Source organism: Gambusia affinis, linkage group LG06 (genome assembly GCF_019740435.1).
Source record: "Gambusia affinis linkage group LG06, SWU_Gaff_1.0, whole genome shotgun sequence".
Lineage (NCBI taxonomy): Eukaryota > Metazoa > Chordata > Actinopteri > Cyprinodontiformes > Poeciliidae > Gambusia > Gambusia affinis.
The window spans coordinates 22,865,249-22,885,488 of record NC_057873.1 but is presented as its reverse complement, the minus strand read 5'-3'; the positions used below and the strand labels follow the sequence as shown (position 1 = coordinate 22,885,488).

The window sequence follows — 20,240 nt, the reverse complement described above, 5'->3', positions numbered from 1 at the left end:
TGAGGAAAATAGATAGGGCATGCATATTTTGGCAGGCTCGACATCCATATTGCCAAAAAATGCTTTCCCTGGTAACTTGGAGAAATAAAGAATTAAAGAGGGATTTCACCTTTTCTACATAATCAGAGATGTTCTATGAATTACTGGTATGAGTTTTATATCAATAGGATAATATTTGAAGAACACGGAGAGGCCATGCATATTTTGGCAGGCTAATAATAGGCTTTGCTGTACATCCATCCCCTGCTTACATGGGGAAATAAAGAGTTAAGAGTGAAATTACTTTTTCTATATAATCACACTTGTTTTATGAACTGCTGGTATACGTTTTGTGTCAGTAGACTTATATTTGTAGAAAATATATAAGGTCTACATGTATTGGCAAGCTAATAATTTGATATGCAAAAAAATGCATCCCTCTGCCAACTTGAAGAAATGAAGAGTTAAAAGGGACTTCACCTATTTTCTGTGCAACTGCTATACGTTTCATATCAACAGGACAATAGACAGGGGATACAAATATTGGCAGGCTCAGTAATTAAAATGCATCCCCTCTGCATTAATAGACTAGACGGTTAAGCATGATATAAAATGTTCTACATAATAGGCCTCTGTTTTGTAATACTTTAAGCTAATATGATGTTAAAAGAAAAATCGGGAAATTTCAAACCAAATGCGGAGAGCGTTTCCTTCAGACACGGACTGAAAAACGTTCGACTCATTTGTCTCAATAAATGTGTAAAACCGTATTTATTTCAATTAATCTGCGATATAAAACCCTCCGTTTTAAGGCTGACATGTTTAAGAAACGTGATATTGTTACGAATATCTTTAAAAGTTTCGTCTTCGGTCATATTTCAGTCCGTTTCCTCATTAAAATGCAAGAGTTTAGAGCGATGCGCGCTCCCGCGACAGGGGATGCAATTCTCGGCAGGCATGCGTTTCTCGGCATAACACCTGTTAAGAGCTGTTGCTTTAAAAAAAATATGGCCGTGTTGTGTTATTTCGTTTTATTAGTTTTGCATACTTCTCCACTCGCTCTTTCAGGCTGAATACAGAAGTTTTTCATGTAAATAACACAGGACGACTCCTTTACCTTCTTTAGGCTGAAGAAGCTGATCCGGAGTGAAGTGAAGGCTGTAAACTTTGCTGTGAGGCGTTAGCTTTAACTGGTAGCGAAGAGTATTTACAAGCCACCACCTTCTTAATTCAGGACCGCTTGGAAATCCATGAAAATTTAAAATCCCATTATATTAGGAAGACAACAAAGTGCATAGTATTGTTTTATTTGCGTCTGAAATACGACTTTGTCTTTTCTAGCTGTCATAGTACCTCAAAGCGGAAAAAAGAGAGCAGCATTTGCGCATGCGGTTGTGACGTCAGCTCGGTGCAACGAGCCCATAGGGTTGAAAAATTACAGGAATTTTAAAAGCTTGAAATTTTGCATTAGAACTAATGACACTTTATAAGGAATTATTAGGACTTTATGGGAATACATTCAGGAGTGTTTAAAATACTGGAGGTAGGGATACCTATCTTATAGTCTTTACCAAACCAAGCAGATGTTTTGCACAAAGCACCTGCTTAGCGCAGAGGTCATTTGGCCACGCCCCCTACCTGCATAATTTCTGGAACAATGAAGTCACATTTCTCAAGGAGGAGTTTAGGAAAGATGCTACTTTAATGACAGAAGAAACTCTTTCAAATAAAACTTTAAAAGTGTGAATTTTGTTCACTTTTGAAATGTTTGACATGATTACTTGTTCAATGAAATAAGCATTCATTATTTCATTAATTTAGCAATAAAATGTATTAATTTATCAGTTAATTTATTTGAACTGATAAATTAATCAGTTAAAATATGAAGCTTCTTAACAGAGTACTGAACTTAAAGTTACAAATAAACTCTCTAAGATGAACTTTCCTAAAGTAACTTTTTTTAAAAAAAAAAACAACTAAATATACTGTATGTATACATATACACATGTATATATATATATATATATATATATATATATATATATATATATATATATATCCTTATATGTTTGTTCCGGAGCCGTTTGTCCAGTTTTGACAAAAATGTTGCTTAAGGCGGTGAGCTTTAAAAAATTTCCGTGTTAATGCTTTAAATTCTTAAAACTTAGACAAGTTAAATGTTCCTTTAATGATTTATTAAAAAATCATATACTCCAATTCTAACAGAGTCAAATGTGATGCAGCAACAGCAAAAACAATTATAAAGATTGAGTTCCAGTAAACCTCATAAGCTTTGCTAAAAAAACAAAAAACAAATAAATTACAGCTGAATCTTCTTTAACAAATAAAATCTCCCTGTACTTTCTATTAATACCCTTTTTGTCTGAAGACTTTCAGAGAGGTTGATAGCTGACAAAAGTATTTAGCTTAAGAAAAGTGAAATTTTAGCTACTAAGTTTTGAAGACGTCTACATTAATGCAGAAACAAAAAAGCAGTTTTCTGTCATTTCAGTACAAGTGACCTTCTGACACGCAGGCCAGAAAATGTTGTCCAACACGGTCTTCTACGGAGAAAACTGACTCCTTTTATTACACTCCAAATGTCTGCATCTAACAAAAAATATAATTTAGTTTATTTGAATTGTACAATAAAAAAGTTAAAATTATAAGACATAAGATTATATAAGATTATTATAAGATTATTAGACACAAAGTGATATACCGCTCTGGAAAAAACAAAAAGCCCACTGCACTGAATCCCACTGGTTATTCCACCAAATATTGATTTCTGAACTCTTCCTGAGTTAAAATATTGGTATTATTGTTTATAAATGATTTTTTTTGTTATTTTGAGAATTTCTCATTTTCTGCAAATAAATAAAACAAATTTGCTTTAACTTCAGAGACATCTTGTCAGTAGTTCATAGAATAAAAGAACAATATTCATTTTACTCAAACATAAACCTATAAAGAGTTAAATAAGAGAAACTGATCATTTTAAGTGGTACTTTAACTTTTTTTTCAGAACTGTACATAAAGTCTCCATTCCCATTTATATTGCTGAAAAAGTTATCCCTATGGAAATAGATATCACTTTAGGTTATGTTCACTCAAAACTTGGTTGGGTCCTGCCTGACTTGTCCAGATAACAGTGGGTTTGTTGAAGCAGGTGTATGACGGCGTCTTCACCTCCATCTCCACGGCGATAAGGAACCTGCAGCAGGTCCTGATATGTGCTTGTTTGTTCACTCCGGTGGGCCAACAGTTGTCAAAAAGTCAGGAAACATTAGTGGCTCTAAATGAGTTTTATTTAGCTGCTCCGAGGGGGAAAACGGCTCTGGGTTGTAAAGGTTGCACACCCACACAAACACAGCGTTAACTGGTAGATTATAGACTGCAGCCTCCAGGCAGAGGTTCATGTTTAGCCTCTTTTCGGTAACTGATAAAGAAAGAAGGACGGTCAAGAGTTGGATTGTAGCAGAACAAAACCCTCAAGTTTGACCGGTTAAAAAAACAAAAGAAGTGACCTCCTGATTCACCCAAGTACCATTTTTAACTTTAACCTTAAAAAAATGGCACCTTCCTAAAATAAGCTTACTTAGTTCCAGGTTTTGTTATTCCTTTAGTCAAACACTGAGAAGGAGGCGCTGCTGAAAACCAATCAACTCTCGGATGAATCTCGCCAGACAGCTGCTTTCCTCCTCAGACGCTTGGAGGCTCATGAGCCGAGAGAGTCAGCAGAGACAAAATGAGAAACGCCAGCAGCTAAAGTGCAGCGGCTTTGTTTAGCTTAGAGGAACAAGAAAACTGATTTTTCTTGGACGCAGGGAGAATCTGGAAAATCTCGTCTCTTGCTTCCCCTCCTCTTCTTTCTTCTGGTTGCACAACTCGGCGCCGACAGGAGCGTCACTCCTCCTGCTGCACTCCTCCAGGCCAGTCGCTTTGACCTTGCTCACACACACACACACACACACACACACACGTCTGAGCTTCACAGCCGACAGGAATGGGACTGAGGAGAGCGATTGTTTTGGTTGCGTTGATGGAGGTGACATGGAGCCTCAACGTGACGACAGTCGGACCAAAAACCGTTTCCACGGACGCCTCAGCTCATCCGGAGCCGGCCGAGGAGAACACAGAGCAGGTGAGGAAGATCAAAACTATACGACCCCTGCATGAAAATGGCATATATATATATGTATATATATATATTTGTTGCAGTCATTGTCAGATCAATATCATTCTGTACACAGTACAAAAACCAGCGTGAGTGAAAACAGCTTTCAGTAACTCCTCAGGTTTGAGTACCAGATGCAGCCTGTTGAGATCAGATGGTGCTCAAAACAACATAAATATGTTTCACATGAGATTTAGACAGAGTGGAGGGTGAGAGGGGGGTTAAAATGATAAAGAACATCGAAATATTAACTTTTTTTTTTTTTGGCTCCATGAACTCCAACACTGTCCTGGGCGATTGCGGAGTCCAACAATAAACAAGCGAGGGAGCAGCTCAGTTCTTCCATTTGTTCTTTTTTGCAGGCAGCTGCCCTGTGGCCTCCAAGTATTTGTTGACAAGGTCTTCTTGCGTTGCTGGCAGGCAGGGCTGATATCTGCTGTAGTCCATGGTGTACTCTCCTTTTCCCTGCAGAAACATCAGGAGAACATTTTTTTCCTGAGTAAAATCTGAAAATTAGCTTCTGTCTGACTGCTAATTTGAATCAAAACAAATTGATGTGTCCCTGCTTTTACTAGAAGTCTGGCCACGGCCTTCCTGTGCAACTCGGCTTGAAAAAAATAAAAATAAAAATTTACTCCCCTCAACTCAGATTGTCTCCTGGTCGACTCTTGTCCAGGCCAATCAGCGAGCAGAAAGAGACATTTCGAACGACGACGTCGATTTTCTGCACCATTTTAGGACTGTAGTCTGCTTGTAGTTTTAGCAGTCATAATGGAGAAAGTGTTGGCTCCGCTTCCAAATACTGAATTAACATCAACACCCGGCTTGGGGCAAAGTGATCTCTTTGTAGTAATTTAAGTCGCAAAGCCCAGGAAGGAATGCAAATCGTAATCTTTCTGGCAGAGCTCCAAATGCTGCTCCACATTTCTTCAGTGATCTCGATATTCAGCTCTCCTCTCCAGGTCTGGGTCAGAATTGGTGAGTCAGATTTATAATGACATTTTAACATTTTATAGCATGTAGTAAGTGACACGTCGCGAGTTCAAAAAACCGCTTCTCAAAGTCTGAAATCTCAGTGTCCTTGAGTAGAGTTGTTTCTTTTTTTTCTTTTTCTTTTTTAACAAAGTCTCTTACCTGAAAAAAGATGGAAGAGGCTATTATTCCTTATTCCAAAGGCTTCCACAGCTTGATTAAAATACATCTCATCTTTGAGAAAAAGGCAGCCCAAAGAGGAAATACCCTTAGTCACCCATCCCCCAAATAAAACCTGCATACCAGGAAGGAAGTCAGGGTTCTGGACTAAAAGGGTAAATGAGGATGTTTTCCCAGTTTTCCCCTCAACAGATTGAGATGCCTCGTCTGTATTAACAGTAGTTGGATTGTTACAGCATTTATTTATTGTTTTCATGTATTTTTAAGAAAAAGTGGTCTTTTAAGAGTCGCGTAATGAGGCTTCTACATCCAGTCATACTTTGAATAAAATTTCAGTTATCCGTTCTCGGACGTATGATATGAGAGAACTCAATTGGTATTTTTTGAGATCGGGAAGATTTAAGCCTCCCAGGCCCCTTGGAAGCTGTATTGTTGGACATTTTTATGAACGATCTTATATTGCTCCACATAATGGACTTAAAGCAACTCTTTAACTTTTCCGATTAACTTCTGAGTAAACACAATAGGACTCATTCTGTTTGGATAGAGCAGGCGAGGAAGAATGTTGATTTTAAGAAGTGAAATCCTCCCTCATCCAGATGTGGGAAGGAAGACAATTCCAGCACTCAAAGTCTAGATTAGATTGGTCAAATAATGGGACAAAGTTTGCTCTGAACATCTGATCAAAGACAGGTTTAACAAATACCCAGAGATATTTCAATCCCACAGGAGACCACCTCAAAGGGGAGCTAGAAACGTTCCGCGTGGTGTCCGCAGAGAAATCTTGGAAAAACATGATCCTGCCTCTACTTTCAGTGTTGTCGTCTCATCGTGAGAACCTCTTTCTCCAATGTTCGTATGAGGACCGCAGGTTGGTCGAGGCTGTCCTCCTGAGTTGTGCGTCGGGCCGAGTCCTTCATCACCACGGCCTGGTTCTTAAGCATTTCAGTCAGAACGTCTACGTTCTGGTTCATAACAGCTGAAATGTTCCCAAGAGATTTCCTCAACTACTTGGAGTAGAGCAGGATCAAGTGTGGTGGTCTTTTTATCCGTTGGCAGCGTGGCAGCCAGCTCCGTGTTAGCCATGCTACCTGGGCTAGCCAGCTAAAACGCTACTGCACAGATCGTATTGGTTTTCTTTACGACTTTGGGCGACGCTGTGCTGGAGTCAGAAGAACGTTCACTAACGTTCATGTTGCCACATTTAGTCAAAGTGTCAATAAGAGGGTAATATTCTGCTCAAATGTAGATTATCTGGTGTGCAGCTCAGGGAAGTTGACCGCTTGCTACGCCGCCATCTTGAAAAGCCACTAGTGGCTCATTTTAAGAGATGCAAAAACTGCCTTTCAAATGCATTCAACCTGAATATGTAAAGCATTTCTCAAATCTTGGATAGAACATCTACCAACAACAATCTAGATTCTGAACTCTAGACGTACCTCGGTGCAGGAACGCAGCTCTGTCGAGTAGCCAAACATGTCGTTCAGAGGGATCTGTTGGAGGAATCCAGGCGAATTTAGACAGGAGTGGAGGAATGTGAATATGTAGATCACATATAAATGCTGTAATTTGAAGCCAGACTCACATCAGCGTACAGAGTGAAGTATCCCTCGGCGGCGTCTTGGCCTGTGATCACACCGTGGCGACGGTTCACCCCAGAAATGATGACCCCTTGAAACTCCTGTGGCGCAACGATCTCCACCGACATGATTGGCTCCAGAATCACAGCTTTGGCATTTTCCATTGCTGTGGAGGAGAGAGCGCCACCAAATTTAACAAACAAACACACACGACGACGAAAAGAAACAGCCGTGGAAATGAATGTTTCTGCCCGTTTTTTTTGTTTGTTTTGGTTGCACACACCACTTTCACTTGTTTGTGCTGAGCGAATCACAATGTGAAGGCAGACCTTGTTTCAGAGCGCCCTCTCCTGCACGAATGAAGGAGATTTCATTGGAGTCGACCATGTGACTGCCTCCGTCCTCCAGAAGGAATCTGACTCCTGAGATCTTGTGTCCGCTGAGGGGTCCCTTCTCACAGGCCTCCCTGAAGCCCTGCAGCACGAGAAACATGGAAGAAAGTGTAAAAAAAAAAACAAACAAAAAACAAAAAAAAAAACTGTAGAGCTTGACGTTATTTTGACAGTTACTTTACTGTAGAGCACTTAAACCTTCAACAGCAAAACATGGCATAAGAGTAAAATTGCATTTTCACCGCTGCTGGATTTCAAACAAAACTGACTAATTCAACTTGAATTGTTCTTATTTTTTCTTTATATAAATATTTTTGTCACAAGTGGTAAATCCCCACCGTGATGAATCATAAGCAGAATGGGGTTGCCGCAGGGCAATTATAAATCCCTGGGTGTGTTGCCGATCCTTTTGGTCTTCAAGTTATTGCTTTTTTTATTATTATTATTTTTTTTTTTATTTCTTTTACATTTTTAAAAAATATTTCTCAACTTTAGGCAGACAGTATGTGCCGCTCCGAGCAATAAAAGCCCATACCTTCTCCACAGCCGGAACAAACTGCTTGGGGACGTTCGTTCCAACGGTCTGATCTTCGAACTCCAGCTTGGTGTAGTGTTCGGGCTCCAGTGGCTCCAGGACCCCGGTGACTTTACCGTACTGCCCGGAGCCGCCGCTCTGCTTCTTGTGAGTGAAGTCAAATCTGAAAACAGAAGAGACGAAGTTTGAACCAGGATGATGGACGGAACCCAGAGTTTGTCGTGGCTAATCTTGTCGCGGCAAGCGACTACTCAATTAACGGTACGATTGATTAAAGCGAGCCAGATGATTATGATAGTTTTGACATATATTGGAGGACATACATTTGGGAAGGCACGGCATTTGGCTGGATCTTTTTGAGCACAAATGGGCAAAAAATATTTTAGGAACCTGCCAGTATGACAACAAAAAGTGAAAACGAAGCGGGAGACTCATCGTTATACAACGGTCTATTTTAAGTGGATTTTGATTTAATTTGTTATTTTGGGATTTTTAATCAAATGAATTGTGTTTATGTTTGGTTGCACTGGATTGTAATTTGTAAGGTTTCATGGATTTTGCACAGAAGCTTCATTAAATCGACTTACTTGTTGAAGGTTTCTGGAGTAAAACATTTCATGCCATGTTGTGCTTCTACGCAGGTGACAATGTTTGCACTTGAGCACAAAATTAATCCCTGGCAGATTGAAAATTTAAAAATAATCTTAGCTTCACTGACATGTTTCTTCAGACCGAAATAATACAAACCTTTACCAGAGTCCTGAAAATAACCCGACAGAGAATATGTGGAGGAGGTTAAAGATCAGGGTGATGGAAATGAGCCCTACCAATTTTTTGCTCTCAACATGCTCTCCAATCATAATAATAGTCTTTTTTAGAAATGCTTTCCAAATTTCTAACTGCAAACAAAACAGAGAAACAGACGTGTGAATAATTCTGGGCTTAAATGTCGATTGCTTTAACTGCGAGTGCTGTAAAACTGCTGAGCAGGAGAAGCGTCCTGTCTCTTTAAAAAGGGGTAGAGCTAGAGGAGCTCGCCTGTCAAAGGAGGAAGTAATGCTTTCGTTTGCGGGAGGAGCAGCTGATTTGGACTGAACGGAGCAAACATTCACCCAGTCAAACCTTCAGCACTGCAGCCCAGGCAAGGAGCTCTTTGATTCCCCCTTTCTGCTCTCGCAGGTTCGTTCTACTTTCTACTCTCCTCTGTAAACGTGTCCAAGCTGAAGACAGCAGCCCCACCCAGCGAGCACCCAGGGGGTCAAAGTCCATAAGGAGTTTACATTTCCTCTCTCTCTCTGTGCACAGAAAGAAGCAGCGGCAGCAGAGGAGGATGTGATGGCGACAGGTGAGCTGAACCCCAACCACTACCCCGCCCAGAGGGCCGCCAAGGTGGTCCAGCACTACCTCAACACGCGCTACGGCTCCCCTTACAAACTGTTTGGGCTGAAGCAGGTCCACAGCGGGAACGCGGAGGTCAGGTTCATCTTTGCTGCCGAGCAGCGAACGTTTCACAATCTGCATGTTTGATCCAGCTCAACTCTGGATGTTCCCAACAGGAAGTGGCAGACTCCGGGAGGAAGTATCAGCTGGAGATATCGGTGCACGAGATCATCAGCAACGTAGGAGAAACTTCACTTTGTTGTTAAAGCTGATGTTTGCGTCGAAGGGTTTTAACTAGAATTGCACAAATCAACAGTTTTGTGGCTTATAGCTGACGCTGATTTATCTTTAATGATAGTAATATAACATACAAACACATCTCAAATGTTTTCTAGCAAAGAGTGATCATTGATTAAGCTGCTTTAGTGATATTTTACATTGAGGATGAAAAAAAATCACCAGAAGTCTTACATTGATAGTGTAGCTAGCATTACTGGAAGCATTGCTCTGTGTTTTATTTAAAAAAAACCTCTTTTTTGTAACAGAGACCTCCTAAAGGCTGCCAGTATTTCCAAAGCAGACATGTTTAATAACAATTTAAAAGAATAAAACAGTGCGACTTTGTTCTATGTTTAGTCTGCCTGTTATATTCTAAGTCTTGCTTTCTCTCGCTCTCCTGCAGCCTGAATGAATTGCAGACATGTCATTAAAAAATACAACTTACATGACCGTGCACCTCTAACTTTATTTTAGTCATACCTAAACAGTCAAACCTTGAGTCTGTCCTGAGGAAAATCCTCCAGATCAAAGAGTAGAGTTGTTACTGCTACTTGGAGGCACTTAGATGGTGCATTCAATTATTGGAAAATAGTTTCTCACCAGCATGTAAAGAGTAAGAATCAAATGGATAATTCCTGTCACCAATCGATTTCTCTGTGCATCTCTAGATCTGAGTCTCATTCTAAATTTATCATCTGTTCTGAATGTGTGGATATTTTTAGAAACAGCTTTTTCTCTTCAGTTCTTGTTCCTCTCACAGATACTGCAATAAAAACCTTTAAATAGACTTTTGCCCTTTTGAATTGAATTATTGTCACCATTCCCCCCCCCCTTATTTTGCGTGTAATTTGGCAGTTTTCTCTTCCCAATGTGTTTATTGAAAGTAATATTAGGCGAGTTTTAGGAAGAATTGAAGTTTAAACAGTGGGGTAATCTCTGGTGTTACAGTCAGCAGGTCTAACCGGGCCTGATGAGAACCGACTGCCTGATAAAGGAAGACTTGGATGAATAACTGTGTGGTTTAACCTGACTCACTGTTTACACTAAGGCGACGCCTTTTTTCTGCCCACTCCCATTCATTTCTATTACAACCAGACTCAGGAGAAATGCTCCGCCGAGGTTTTCTTTCCGAGCGGAGCAAAGCAGCTCTCACCTCAAGTACAGGTCTCCGCATGCGAGGAGATCTTGAAGCTTGATGCCAAATCTGAAGATGAGGCCTTGTACCAGCAGTACAAGACCAACAAAACCCTTCGCACTGAAGAGCGCCTACCGGGTAATGTTCAATAGCAGAGACGCTGCGGATTACTGCGGATGATTACCAAAAAAGGGTTTGGTTTACTCAATGAGATGCTCCTCCTCAAATGTCTTTCAGACAGCCACGGTCACATCGACCCAGAGATGACTCCTTTCTGGCACCTGAGCATCGTGGCCTCTAGCTTCATTATGCTGAAGGAATCAACAGAAAACACTCTGTACAACGTGGCTCAGGTGGCCAACATCACTCAGCTGGTAAGCTGCTAGATTTCATCTTGACGGTAGAAAGTAGCAGGAGTTTTAGCCCAAATGTGCTGTTTAAGCTGCAAACAAGCACTTTACTGGGAAAGTTATGTAAAAACATCTCCTGAAACCGATTGGGTCTCCAGGGTTTCCTCCTGAAAATCTGCTAAGTCCGGTGGTAGGGGTGCTAGGGCAGTCCACCAGCGGCCCATCGGGTTAAAAAATGTTAAGCTACAAAAATTCTGAGGTGCAGAAGCAGTCGTCATAATTTGGAAATAATAACGTGTGAGGTCAACAGGAAGGTGCGATGCGTCGACTATAAACCTAGCTTAATCCGTCTCTACTGTCACTGTTAGTGGTACATTAAAAACCCTATTTAAAATAATAAATTATTCTTAGTGTGGTGGGGGAGCAAGCAAAGCCTGGTGGCCCGCCAGGCTTATAAAACACTAGGTGGAAAAACAAGATTAAATTTCCTATTTTTGTTGGAAGTAAAGCTGTACCTTCTGATTCTTTCAAAAGCTTTCTCTTTATGATTAGTACAAAAGTCTTCTGCTCCAACATACCATATCAACTCCGCCAATAAATTGTCTGAGATCAGACCTTCGTGTTTGTTGCCCCCGAGTCACTTCAGAACTAAACTGGTGATCTCATTTCCCATTTAAAACACCAGTTTTTGTCCAAACCTGGCGGATGTCTTTAGGTAGCGCTACAATTTGTCCATATGTGGCTCTTTTCTCGAGACGGCATCTGTTTATTCTCAAGTGCAGCAATACACCCACACACCATAATGCTGCCTCCCCCGTGCTTCACAGTGGAGATGATGATGTCAGGTTTACGTCATTTTTGCTTTAAATTTAGACATTGTGGACTGCAGTGTTGATTCCTGAGTCATGGCTTCTTCCTCACTGAGCGTCCTTTCAGCTTATGTTGGTATAGAACTTGTTACACTGTTAACAACAATATCTTTACCAGCTTTAGTGAAAATCTTCACAAGTACTTTGGTTTTGTTTCAGGACATAACTTTGCATAATCTTCCATCAGGCTGTTACTATGATGAACACTTGAAGAGTCCAGATAGATATCATGCATATTTGTACTAATTTATCCCTGATTTTCTCTTTTGTAAAAACACTGCACATATGCATTTCACAATGTTTCTAATCTCCATTTTCATTTATTAATAACTAAAAATGTATTACTTCAGAGAAAAGTGGAACCAAAGTAAAGTTTCCTATTTGTGTGCTCAAATTTGGCCAAGTTGTGACACAAAAACATGTTAATCTCCAGGAGAACATCACGATTCTTTAACAGGATTCCTGGAGTAAAAATGCAACGTCTGAGTCTGAACTGTCAAAGAAATGCAGTTTCCATCCCTTACTGTCCAATAAATGGTTCCTCACGCCAAAGGCTCACAAAAACTGAAAGCAGTCTTCAACCTTTGAACTGAACATGTTTGCTGTTACTTTCTCTGCTACAGGCAACAGAGAATGAGCAGCTGAAGTTTGACTGTCACGTCCTGCTGCATGACATGGTGTCTCAGGTAAACACATGCAGTAAAAGCTGAAAACTAGAACTTTTTTTCATGTTAAACCCACACAGAATTCATTAAGCCATTACATAAAAACTGATAAATTTACATTCAAAATAGGTATCAGGTCAATGATCTCCCAATATCGTGCTAAACTATGTGTTTTGTAATAAAGATGTTTTAACAGTGTGTGTGTTTGTTGAAGGAAATTCCTCAGTGGAAGCTGCTGTTCACCTGGTCTCCAGCAGAGGGCGTGAAGGTGCTGCACACGGAGCAGCTGCCCCACATCCACGAACGTGAAAAACAAGCAAAACCAAACTGATCTGCTGCTGTTTTCTAAACTGAGATTGCAACACTTTGTAATCAGTTACTTCTTTGCAGACGTGCTGCAATATCTGAAGCAAGATTAGTTGTTTCTCTTTTTCTTTTTTCTTCTTGCATCTTAAGCCTTTTAAAACATGCAAGAAGCTGGAGTTTATACTCAATAAAGTGTTTAGAGGTTCGTCTCGTGCTTTTTTGAATGGCTCGCGTGAATTAGGAGGCAGACTTACGGTACGGGACTGGTGATCGTCTCTCTGAAAGCCACTTTTGGTTTCCCCATCACACAGGGACAGCTGTATTCTCGCTCCATCCTCTAGAAGGAAAGTGTTGGAGGGGAAAAAGAATCAGCACGCTAGGGTTGAAAACAGTGCATTTAACAACTGCTGTGCCTTGTTAATCCTGTGCCTTATGCAGGATTAACAAGGTAAAGTAAACCAGTGAATGATTCCAAGGAAAGAAGGTGGAGACTTTTTATTTTTTGATGGCCTGCTAAAGATCAAAAATAAAGTTATTTTATTGCAGCTGAATAATTTCATACTTAAGTTAAAAAAATAATAATAATAACAATAATTTGAATAAAACTAAAACAAAATTCAAGACCATATAAGAAGCCTGATTTTTGGAGAACTGACACCAACATCTGTAAAGAAGTCTGTTTGGATGTGTAGTCAGAACTGCGCGTGCTCTGACTGTGATGTGATGCGTTTCACTGACACCAACTTCTTCATAAGTTCGTAATCATAATTTTCAGCCATTGTTTACATCCTGTTTTAAGGCCTCCAGCTTTTTCTGGTGCAGAATTACGATGCAAGTCTCACATCGACGACATAAAAGCTGGACAGAACGCAACATCTGCAAACTGCAGAGAGAGTCTTTGATATGAACCTGAATTAGTTCCGCATATTGAAGTTTTTATGAGTAAAAAGATCGGAACTGGGCCAAACAGACTACAGCAAAAAGCCAGATATAAATCGCTTATTGGCAAAAAACAAAAGTAGATTTGGGTCACATTTGCCTTCGTGACATTAGTCCTGAATTCTTGGCTGTTGAATTTGCATCCAATTAGCAACAACTGGAGAACAAATGAGTGTAAAAGCAGCTAAAAACCTGAATAAGGATGATGGTGTACCTGGGAGTAGATCTCCAGATGCAGCTCGCCCATGCCTGAGATGACGGTTTCTTTGCTCTCGGTGTCAAAAGTTACTCTGAAAGTGGGGTCCTCTCTGGTGAAACGGTTGATGCCTTTAGAGAATTTGTCCAAGTCGTTCTGGTAAAGAGAAAAAAAAAGAAGACATTTAGAGACAATCCTTTATTAGCACTTATTTCAGGGTTTTTTTTAAAAAGAAACCGTTTCACCTTATTTGATGGCCTAATTGCCATGGAAATGACGGGCTCTGGGACGTGAATGGACTCCTGTGTGGGCATCAGGATAACAAATTAGAAAAAAAAAAATAATAATAACCCATCAGTTTCCTGCAGTTTGATGGCCCAGGGCGTTCAGGCGGCTCACCATGGAGAGGTTGGAGCTGGTCTTGGATGTGAAAGTGTCTCCGCTGGCACAGTCGATCCCAAACAGAGCGCAGATATCTCCTGCGTAAACCTCATCCACGTCCTTAAACACCACAACCAGACAGAGGAAGCAGTCTGGTTAAATTCCCTCCATTAAATTTTTTTACTTATTAATAAATACACTTTCATAGCTTTTGCGTGTTGCTTCGTGTGCGAGGCAGATGGAAACATGTTGCTCTGTTGTCAAGGAGGATGTGGTTCTTATCTGCACACTTGACTAAAGCCAGAAGAGGAACTTCACTCCTCTGGCCAGTCACGCACTTCTCTAGTTTTTAATCTGCACACCGCAGATGGAGATAATCGGCGACACTAGACGGCCCGCCGGCGACTCGCCCTCACCTCCATCTGATCGGCGTGGAGGCGCACCAGTCTCTGAACTCTGACTTTCTTGCCCGTGCGCGTGTTGTAGATGTACTCTCCTTTCTTCAGGCAGCCCTGGTAAACGCGGACGTAGGTCAGCTGACCGAACCTCCCGGCCTGTCGACAAGAGACAGCAAAGCGTGACGGACCTCACCCTTCTGAGACAAACCGAGGCAGAAATAATCACATTGACAAAATAAAGAAAACCAAAAAAAAAGACAAGTACATACCTCCAGTTTAAAGGCAAGGCCAACGTAAGGGTTTGAGGCATCTCTGGTCGGGTCCATTTCAATCTTTGACTTCTCTGTTGAATCCCTAAAACGAAGAGAAGAAAATCAATACGAAGGTTTTGTTTTTTTATTGCCCAAATGACTTCTTGAGAGGAATTTTTTTTAGCAAAACATGCTGGTTTTTAGAAAGCATGATTTATATTAATCTACACACAATCACTACACAGAAATGACCAAGCTTTTTGTTCATCTCTGTTGGGCACCAATTTCACCAAAACCTGCAATATTAAATTAAAACCAAAGCTGCTAATTACTATTTCAGTTGTCGATTATTCTGACGATTCATTGATTAATTAGATAAAAAGGATTACAACATTCTGCAGATGTTTCATTTAGCGACTTACGCTTATTTTACATATTATTAGAAATACATAAAAATGCAATTAAAATAAATAGTCACTGAACTTCCGCAGACTGTTATCAGATGACATTTAGCTTTAAGGGCGCTAATAAGTTTCACTCTGGCAGCTTTTGTTTTTAGAGAAATTACTGTTTGTGTAAATCAAAATACTGTCAGCATTTAAAAAAATGAAGCAGGTCTCGTGAAATTCGCTTCAAACATTTTTGGCCAAATGTTCATGACATCAACTTTGACGAGACGAACTTCGAAGCGCTCACTCTTCATTGAGGATGGCGTAGTTCTTGACTTCGCTGGGGTTCGGCAGGTAATCCAGGACGGCGTCCAGGAGAGGCTGGACGCCCTTGTTCTTCAGCGCCGTGCCGACCAACACGGGGCTGAACAGGCGCTGCACTGTGGCTCTGCGGACCGCAGCCTGGCAAACGAGGAGGTGAAACGTTTATGAAGCGACTGGCTTTCATTAATACATGCAAGATGCATCTAAAAGTTGCAGGATGGCAGCTCTTGAGGACCATCCCCGGTTTAGATGGAAGAGTACTTGTGCGTTAGAATGGACCTGAGTCCAAATGAAAAGCTGAGTTCAATCCAAAACGTAATGGAAAAGCATTTCAGTCAGTAGTTGTGCAACTCCTGAAGAGACATACCGCACAAGACTTGCAGCTGAAACTACAGCATAAGGTGCTTCTCTAAAATATTGAAAAACAAAAACACGTAGAATTTTTCCTCTTTGTTTTACAACTATGCTCTATTGTGTATTGTTATTTCACATAATTAAAACACACTATAGTTTGTAATTTTAACAAGGCAAATTGTAAACATCTTCAAGGGGTATGAATGTTTTTTTAAACTGCAAGTCAATTTGTTTCATTAACAGATCTAAATATTAACACTTTTCGACTTCCTATGTTGTGTCTGTCAAGCAAAAAAAAACAACAAAACCTTAATCCATAAATGAGGTGTCACGCTGGTCGCCTTTGCAGTACAAGACACAAACTCTAAATGTCAAAACTCTCTTAAGATGCTAACCTTGAGGTCCTCTTTGGTAGGAACTTTCTCCTCCAGGAACATTTCTCCCAACGTTTCGTCGGCGTTGGCGACACACTCCACCAGCTCCTGTCTGCGGTCCGCAGCTTCTGCCCGGAAATCTGCTGGGATCTCGTCGTAGCGAATGCTTTGACTGCAGGGAAGAAGAAACACTTCAGAAATTCTCACGTTTCATATCTGGAAGCGACAGTGAGACGAACATGGATCGGGATGATTTTTAAACAATGTAACATGCAGGGAGGTTTTATGAAATAAGTTAAACAAACTATTGTTACCCAAACGGTCCTTCAAAGTACAGGCTCCGCTCTTCTATCAGGTCGATGATGCCGCGCATGTTCCCCTCCAGGCCCATGGGGATGTTCACGAAGGCGGCGTTGTGGTTCAGTTTAGATCTAAAAGAAAAACAAAGCTCATGTCAAAGTCGAGAGGCACCGCCATAACAACGTATACGCTGCTCTTAGAGAGAAGTTGGTCTCCACAGGTCAGAGTTTTTTCATCTCTAATCACAATACCAATAAAAAAAGGTTAAATGTTGCAAACTGAGGGGATTTTGATTTATAGGGAAAGTCTATAGAACAGTAACACCCCAGATGATGGCGCTGATTAAATGACAAGAGTTAATAAGTCAGAGATTTTTATTAAAGCTGCAGTTGGTAACTTTTATTTTAAAAATATGTTTTTTATATAGTTATTAGAAGTGTAATAAGTACATACTTCTAATAAAGTATATATTAGGCAATTTGTGAAAGACTGAGCTCCTATGAGTCCTCCCTGTGGCCCTACTGCCTTCTGCAGAAATACACCAAAAAACAACAATCAGAGACTGGAGGAGGGTTTTAACGCTGTCAATCACCCTTGTCCATGTGCTGCTCACATACTCCCCCCTGCTCTCTGCTATCCTACAGCTCCTTCCCCACAGTGGATCCTGCCGATAAACACACAGTCTAGTTAGCACAACTACCGATGACGGCAATCTTGCTCTGATTGGTTGTTTCAGACCAAGAATGGAGTATTTCTGCAGATGGCAGTAGAACCACAAGGCTCAATCTTTTCACATGATTTCTCTCATGTTGTACTGTCATGACATGGAGAGAGTTTTAACAAATATATAAAAAAAACATTTGTACAAAAGTTTCACACTGTAGTTTTAACATCTTTATTTAACAATCACAATTATTTTTATGCATTTCTTTACTGCAACAGTTTCTCTAAAAGGTGAATAATTCTTATTTTTGCCAATAAACCTAGTCTGACAAGTCAGTCAATATTTATTCATTTGATTCCCAGATTTCTAGTTATCTCCCCAAGTTGATAATGGCACTCAGAAAATCAGAGTGTTGCCTTACTTTCATCACTCGGCTCAGTGTGGGGGCTTTAGTTGCACCCGTACCTCATCTGCTGCAGCGCCCGGCTCGGGTTGGCTCCCATTCGGTCCAGCTTGTTGATGAAGGTGAGGAAGGGGACGTTGTAGCGCTTCATCTGTCTGTTGACGGTCATGGTCTGACACTGGACGCCTCCCACTGCACACAGAACCAGCACCGCTCCGTCCAGCACCCGCAAAGCTCGCTCCACCTCGATGGTGAAATCCACATGACCTGAAACAAACACACACACACACACACACACACACAAGTCAGTTCAGGAACACTGTGATGTCAAAGTAAATATTAGTTCAGGAGCTTTTTGAGGAAGGACAAGCATTTTCTTTAGCCAAAAAGTGAAAATAAATAAATAAATACTGAAATTACTTTAGTAAAGTTAAAAATATGAGATTTTAATATGTGACAACTAAGCTAAAACTTTGGAGCTTCATCCCTTTGTTTTGATTAGCAAAGGCTTTATAAAATGTATTTTCTGTGGAAAACATGATATATGGATTTAGACATCCTTGCAAAAGTATTTATTCTGCTTGGATCTACACAAAGTACAGTTATATTGCTAAATATATATATTTTTTTAAAAACACAGGTAGTTTTCAAATGTTTAAATTGAAAGTGTCTCGTCAAACTATACAGGAAACACACACATGGCAGTCCTGGAAGAAAACCTTTTAGAAACTGTGGCTGACTTTCCTTCAGGATAATGGCCCTAAACACACAAGTAGTCCTGCAGTGGAATGGATTAGAACAAAGCATGTTCATGTGTTAGAATGACCTAGTCCAAGTCCTGACCTAAATCCAATTGAGTATCTGTGGTGGGAATGAAAGTTGAAATGTATTTGTCCTCATATTCCGTCTTGGACAAAACATTTTCTGAGATTTAATATCCATCTCTTTTTAATCAAATTTCATTAGCATGACATCAGAGTTTTGTAAGACTATTGTCTTCAATCTGTCCTGTGACCTTCTGTTTGACGTCTGTGAAATGAGAGCTGTAGTTCTTTGATAATGTTTCACCTCCATTAGGTGCATCTATTTTGTTTTCCCCTATTAAGACAGACTTGTCACTAAAAGGCTTCCAGTTTTTGTCTCTGCAGTTGCAAGAATCTATGAATTAATGTTTGTAGATGCTCCCAATCTAAGCTGAATGACTGAGTTGCTAAGCAAAAAAAGATGACCAAGAGTTTGATCTCTTGATATGACCAGTGATAGTAAAGACTGACCTCAAAATTCTTGCAGGTGTAAATGGAGTGAAAAATCCACACTTTTCAGATACATAAGTGTTAAAAACCATGGTGGGTACCGGGTGTGTCAATGATGTTGATGTTGTGGTTCTTCCACATGGTGTATGTAGCTGCTGACTGGATGGTGATGCCTCTCTGCCTCTCCAGCTCCATGGAGTCCATGGTGGCTCCAACACCATCCTTCCCTTTTACCTTCACATCACAGAGAAAAGCACAGCTCATTAACGCAGCCTCATCTCTTACCTCCAGAAACTTCGCCCATCCTGGCCCTCACCTCATGAATCTCTGCTATCCTGCCCGTGTAGTAGAGGACCCTCTCGGTCAGGGTGGTCTTCCCGGAGTCGATGTGAGCAGAGATGCCGATATTGCGGATTTTCTCATTGGGGAAGACCCCAGAGGAGCAGGTCCGACAACTGTTAATAAGCACCTGCAGAACAGGGGATCAAAGTTAGAAACTGCTTTTAGAGAACTGGAGTTGAACCGGCGGTCAGAGTAAGGGTACCTTTTTCAGTGTGACGCTCCCCGGTGCTAACAGATTATTCCTGGTTAAACACAGACCCGCTTTCAGGAGCTTCATCTTGAAGAGAGCTCGGTGGAGTTCAGGCCGGGTGGTTATGCTCGACCCCAAACCTGCTAGCAGCCCGGTGAATGTCACGCCGGGATCCTACTGCCTGGTTGTGAAAGACAACTTCCGCATCTACGGAAGCCCAGAAGCTCAACAAGCGCCTTTTTGGTTTTAGTTTGAAAAATTAATTACACTAGGAAAAAAAATATTTGAGATAGATTTTAAGCCAACATTTCTTCAGTTTTAGAGGCTGAAACAATATTAAAGCACAAACATCTGAATTATCAGTACAGTTATAATCTCAAAGCATCAGATTATAAACACAATCGGATGCCTTCAAGGACTAGCAGTCGTGTCTATTTGTGTGCTATTTTGCATAATACATTTTGCTTTAATTTCGCAAAGAAATTTTTAGAGCAATCTCATTCTAAACATTATCTATTGTATTAGTTTGATTAACTTTTCAACAATAAACCATATAATTATGCTGCCTTCATTATGCTATTCTTTACATTTTTATTATGTATGTTTTGTTTAATTGCAAATATATGATTAATTTTTAAAAGACACGCATGGATCAATATAAGTGTAGAAAAACTATGTCATTA

General features: G+C 40.5%; 2 protein-coding genes across 5 annotated transcripts; one reads left to right on the top strand and one right to left on the bottom strand.

Annotated features, from left to right (window-relative positions):
* The first annotated feature begins 2,961 nt into the window (after positions 1 to 2,961).
* Positions 2,962 to 13,004, top strand: lxn (latexin). Of its 3 annotated transcripts, none has more exons than XM_044120248.1 (7): positions 2,962 to 4,123; positions 9,121 to 9,288; positions 9,372 to 9,434; positions 10,570 to 10,747; positions 10,847 to 10,983; positions 12,452 to 12,514; positions 12,708 to 13,004. In XM_044120248.1, the coding sequence occupies exons 1-7, from the start codon at positions 3,986 to 3,988 to the stop codon at positions 12,822 to 12,824; spliced, it is 864 nt and encodes a 287-aa protein (XP_043976183.1). In that variant the 5' UTR covers positions 2,962 to 3,985; the 3' UTR covers positions 12,825 to 13,004. The 3 variants fall into 3 exon arrangements, with proteins under 3 accessions (XP_043976183.1, XP_043976184.1, XP_043976186.1); XM_044120249.1 differs by lacking the exon at positions 2,962 to 4,123 and adding an exon at positions 8,840 to 8,994; XM_044120251.1 differs by lacking the exon at positions 2,962 to 4,123 and adding an exon at positions 8,866 to 8,956.
* gfm1 (G elongation factor, mitochondrial 1) lies at positions 4,173 to 19,764 on the bottom strand. 2 transcript variants are annotated; one of them, XM_044120240.1, is made up of 18 exons: positions 19,570 to 19,764; positions 19,342 to 19,494; positions 19,127 to 19,259; positions 17,835 to 18,039; positions 16,720 to 16,836; positions 16,427 to 16,577; positions 15,661 to 15,815; positions 14,983 to 15,067; positions 14,732 to 14,869; positions 14,334 to 14,435; positions 14,180 to 14,236; positions 13,953 to 14,090; positions 13,054 to 13,136; positions 7,816 to 7,978; positions 7,218 to 7,362; positions 6,894 to 7,054; positions 6,748 to 6,801; positions 4,173 to 4,621 (listed from the first exon to the last, which is right to left on the bottom strand). In XM_044120240.1, exons 1-18 carry the CDS (start codon positions 19,642 to 19,644, stop codon positions 4,490 to 4,492), a joined length of 2,247 nt encoding a protein of 748 aa, XP_043976175.1. In that variant the 5' UTR covers positions 19,645 to 19,764; the 3' UTR covers positions 4,173 to 4,489. The 2 variants fall into 2 exon arrangements, with proteins under 2 accessions (XP_043976175.1, XP_043976176.1); XM_044120241.1 differs by lacking the exons at positions 4,173 to 4,621; positions 6,748 to 6,801 and having other exon boundaries at positions 6,914 to 7,054; positions 7,172 to 7,362.
* Between the last annotated feature and the right edge of the window lie 476 nt (positions 19,765 to 20,240).